General features: G+C 31.2%; 1 protein-coding gene across 4 annotated transcripts in view; it reads left to right on the forward strand.

The window, feature by feature from the left end:
• LOC143062770 (ATP-binding cassette sub-family C member 5-like) overlaps positions 1–4744 on the forward strand; it is a 93130-nt gene extending 88386 nt beyond the window's left edge. For all 4 annotated transcript variants that reach the window (XM_076234559.1, XM_076234551.1, XM_076234574.1 and 1 more), the window contains 5 exons: positions 668–827; positions 1847–1925; positions 2342–2455; positions 3234–3398; positions 4582–4744. In XM_076234559.1, coding sequence (XP_076090674.1) covers positions 668–827; positions 1847–1925; positions 2342–2455; positions 3234–3398; positions 4582–4677 — 614 coding nt within the window. In that variant the 3' untranslated portion in view covers positions 4678–4744. The remainder of the gene's footprint in view (positions 1–667; positions 828–1846; positions 1926–2341; positions 2456–3233; positions 3399–4581) is intronic.
• The last annotated feature ends 471 nt before the right edge of the window (positions 4745–5215 follow it).

The following is a 5215-nucleotide window of genomic DNA, read 5'->3' on the forward strand; positions in this document are numbered from 1 at the left end:
TTTTGTGATTTCAGTTTTTCTTCATATTCTTGACTTGGTACAGCCATTTTCATATGTAGAAAATGATGGATTGAACCTGGTGTTATAGCGCTAAACCTCTCACTTGTATAACAGTCGCATCAAATTCCATTATATTTACAACGATGCGTAAACAAAACAGGCATAACAGGTAACATTGTCAAAATATGGGTACAGCGGTCATTACTGTGTCACAATCTCAAAACAAACATTCCCCATTTCCATTCTCAATTTTAAATATTTAACAAAGAAGCACAAAGAGCATCTATCAAACTTAACAACCACAAACCGTTAGTTAACTTATAAATGACAATCAGTTCATGACACAAAACACTACACGTACATGTCAATATTAATAAAGGTTTGTGTCAGTACGACACAGATTATGCCACCGCTTGAAAGTTACATTCACAGAATTTCTCCTCTAACTGTATAATCAAGTCACACCCTAGCAATGGTTAAATGTGAACTCTGCTAGACATTAACCACGCTTCATCTTGGAAGTTTATAAAGATTAAATTGCAGTCAAACGGAAGACACACCAGGTCACTGATGATTTTTTGCTCGGATTCTTTATATCATGTGTGTGATTTGCTTTATGCATAAGGAAACTCAAAACCAAAGTCATTATATTGTACCACTATTGTAGGTAAATCGTCTCTTATAACTGCGCTATATCGACTTGTGGAATTGAGGAACGGACATATCAACATAGATGGTATAAATATATCGTTAATTCCGTTAAATGTTTTACGATCTAGATTATCAACTATCCCACAAGACCCGGTCATGTTTTCTGGAACTTTGAGGTAGGTGAGGATAAAATTCCGAAGAATGATGTTTCCAGTATATCTACCATACATTCTTTTTCTCCGACAAACACGAGGGAAACGGTTTTTCATAACTGAATAATTGTGAAATTTTAATAACATAAACGTTACCAATTTTTCTGCACCAAATGCGCATTTCGACAATCAATGTCTCTTCAGTGAGGCTCGAGGCCAAAAAAATCCTTCAGGAGCACCTGAGATCACCCCTAGTTTTTGGTGGGGTTCGTGTTGTTTATTCTTTAGTTTTCTATGTTGTGTCATGTGTACTATTGTTTGTCTGTTTGTCTTTTTCATTTTTAGCCATGGCGTTGTCAGTTTATTTTAGATTGATGAGTTAGACTGTCCCTTTGGTATCTTTCGTCCCTCTTTTAAACCTTCAAAGCTTATTAAAAGGATGAAGAGCCATACACCAAAAAGGACAACAAAAAAAAACCCAACCAAAGCCTTCGGGACAAGATTGTTTCACAATTTCTTAAAGTTAACAATCATATCATTTCATTCTGAAAAAGAATCCATTTTTGACAGCCAAGTATTTTATTCTAAGGATCAAGGTTAAACAAAAAGAAGGGCTAAAAAAATAAAAAAATCTAAAAACATTTTTTAAATTGACGAGGCACAACTTGACTAGAAGCCTTAATTGAAATTTAACCTCCTGTGAAGGATAGTGGTTAGTTAAAGGTAGATAAGGTTATTCCCTACGTTTATGAAAAAAAAATAAGTCATGTTATAATACATAAATACTAAAAAGGACTTCAAAGACATATATACATTCTTTACACATAAACTTGAATTGTTTAAATAAAACTGGTCCATGGCTGTCCGAAATACAAGCATATTTTTCATAAAAATGACTGATGTTATATAGACACGAATTTATAATGCTACACAAACGATTACAATTTTTTCAAATATTATTTTCAATTTAGATATTCACCAATGCGATGGAAGTATAGTATCATTTGAAAACGTTAATCTAATAAAGTATTGTTTAATTTCAGGTATAATCTAGATCCTTTTGACAATTACACAGATGATGATTTGTGGAATAGTTTAGAGAAAGCTCATATAAAGAAAAAGGTAAATGTGTATGGTATTGGTTTTTTTAATGTTTTTTTTTTATATAAAAGAACGTACTTTTTTGTTTATATAAAAGAACGTACTTTTTTGTATTTAATAAAGCCATGTTAAAATCAAAATAATACATGACGGAAAATAAGATAAAATTCTTTATTGGTCTTCCACTAATGAGTCCTTTGCAGATGAGAAACATTTAATTGTTTACCAAATTATGAGCCACTTATCTTTGATGAGTTTTTAAATATCAATTTTTAACAGTTTTTTATACTGTTTTTTTTTAAACCTGACTTTAATAATGTTAAGAAAACACTTCATTTCGGGCCATGACGAGTAAGACTAACACAATATTAGTTTGGAACTAAGATCATGTTAATTTATATTTAATGTGCATTATTTAAAGTTACATTTTTCATCAGATACTGCAACTAGATAAAGGATTACAATTACTTATAGAAGAGAATGGCGATAATTTTTCTGTTGGAGAAAGACAGCTTATATGCCTTGCTAGAGCGATCTTAAGAAAACGAAAGGTGAGTGAAATAAGACGTTAGGGTGTATGACTTCATATTAAAATAATTTATACATAACAATGCTCTGGATAAAATCGTTAGATCCAGTGCTCCAAAAAACAATTATAAAAACCGTTTTATACTGCATAGAAATAATACCAGTTTATCTCTTTCCGGCATAATAAGGAGCTTATTTTGGGGATGGAGAGATGGAGAGTACAAAAAGGTAATTTTTAGGTGTGTTAAAACGTGTAAATTAACATTTAAATTGCCATTTTTCTGCAATTTACAAAAATATTTGTTAAAAGATTGATATTTTTTAAGGTTTTCATAACATTATAAATAATTATTACATTGGTTGCCATGAATTACATTGATTTCCCAGTGAAATAAAAACCGAAAATTTCTTTCACTACTCTGACGTCATACAACAAAAGACGTTGTCAAGACGTTGAATCAAAACAAATTGTGAATGCGTAGAAAAATATCTAGTTCCTTACACTTATTACATTAATTGCATACAAAAAGCCTTTTGCGAATATAACAACAAGAGTAACTAACCAAAGAAATAAAATATCGTGACCCAACAACACTGATATTCAACTCATGCGCTACGCGCAATCGTGAATTAATGTGTTGTTCGGTCACTAGTTGAATATTTTTCACTATTTGAACTCTTCGATTAATTGTTCTATAAATGATTCCGGAATAAAAGATGTATATGAACAAAGTATGGTCGACGGTCACAGAAATATGTGATATATCCTTGCTGTTATATATCCTGTAATTTTCATTTTAGATACTAATTTTAGACGAAGCTACAGCTTCTGTTGACACTGATACAGACTCACTGATTCAAAAGACAATCAAAGAAGCATTTTCCAACTGTACAGTACTAACAATTGCCCATAGATTGAAGACAGTTATGAATTCTGATCTTTTAATCATAATGGAAAATGGCAATGTAAGTTATATTAATCTGTCTGGTTTAGGTATGACATTTTTGTCAACATTAGTAATCTGTTGATAGTGACAGCATATATGTGATGGCAGGGATCATATATCAATGATATTTGAAATTCATTACAGAGAAACGTGAGATACTTTTCATTTGTTCTTCATTGCATATAGTTAATAGTCATATGATCGAACAATTAAGAATAGAAGCAAAGAATACCAATGTCACAACAAAACTCGCATGTCGAAGAAAAACAGAGGATACTATGGCAAAAAGAAATAAAGAAAAAATGTCAAGAAGAAGAATCAACGTTACAATTTTCTATACAGAAGATTAAAGAATAAGTAACACCATTTTCAACCAAATCCGGGGATGTCCTCTGGCGCTATGGAACGGTTAGCAGATCCTGCTCCATTAATGGCATTCGGCATGTTGCTAATGACAAGCAAACATTCAATAATAAGTTTAATTCGGTGATATCTCAAACGAAGAAAACAGAACGGGATTGTTTCTTCAAATAAGTAGTACATTTTTACACAGATATTCCATTATGCCTAGAAAATTATGATGCCGACCCTAAATCATTCGTCGGGACTTTTTCAGTAGGAGCCTTTTGATAAAAAGCTTCCTAGTACGTTGCAACTCTCATTCAAGATAATCATTATAGATATAAAACGCTCCTTAATATATTTCCATATATTTATACCATATACAGGCGCTGCTAAATTGTTGCTACATAAACATTTATAATTAGACATCTAAAAGTATTTCTTTTGTCCTAAAGTTTATGTCTGAACCAAGCATACTTATTGTTAAGCAAGTTGATTACTCTTAGTCAAGAGATCATATACTAGTACCTGTATTTTACTTTTAGTCAAGAGATCATATACTAGTACCTGTATTTTACTCTTAGTCAAGAGATCATATACTAGTACCTGTATTTTACTCTTAGTCAAGAGATCATATACTAGTACCTGCATTTTACTCTTAGTCAAGAGATCATATACTAGTACCTGTATTTTACTCTTAGTCAAGAGATCATATACTAGTACCTTTTAACTGCATAATCTTTTCACCGTTACTAACATGTTGAATATTTTATTTCTGCTAAGATCAATAATGCATATGCAGAGAACTATCTAATGATTATCGATATATATCAATTACTTTCCCATTATCTTATTGGCAGATCATAGAAACTGGTAAACCAGAGGATCTTCTTGCAGATTCAAGTTCTCATTTAAATGGAATGTTAACAGCAGAGACCAGTATATCAAATGCATGAATGAATACGATGAAATTTTTAATACCCCATAATTTTTTCAATAAATTAGATTAAACATGCAACGTGACATTGATTTTTATATTCTTATAAATAAGAGGATGTCAATGAGACAACTCTCCACAAGAGACCAAATGAGACACAGAAATTAACAACTATAGGTCAGTGTACGGCCTAACAAATGTGCAAAGCCCATACCGCATAGTCAGCTATAAAAGGCCTAGAAATGACAATGTAAATCAATTCAAACAAGAAAACTAACTGCCATATAACAGCATTTATAATCAGTAAACATGTACATCAATATAAACACAGAAAAATATTTTGGTAAATCTGCATGTTATTTATTTTTTTCTAAGATTTTTCCGGGGAAAAAAATAAAATATTAGTGATAAAGTTAACTGGATAATGCAGACTGCATGAATACGATAACCACTATAAAATAGTATTAACTAATAAAGAAATGAGCCTGAAAAATCTAATTCTAGTTTTATAGAGTAGCATTACAGATTTACCTGCTGAGATTTAGAAATAAATATCA

This window comes from Mytilus galloprovincialis, chromosome 1, assembly GCF_965363235.1.
Source record: "Mytilus galloprovincialis chromosome 1, xbMytGall1.hap1.1, whole genome shotgun sequence".
In the NCBI taxonomy this organism is placed as follows: Eukaryota; Metazoa; Mollusca; class Bivalvia; order Mytilida; family Mytilidae; genus Mytilus; species Mytilus galloprovincialis.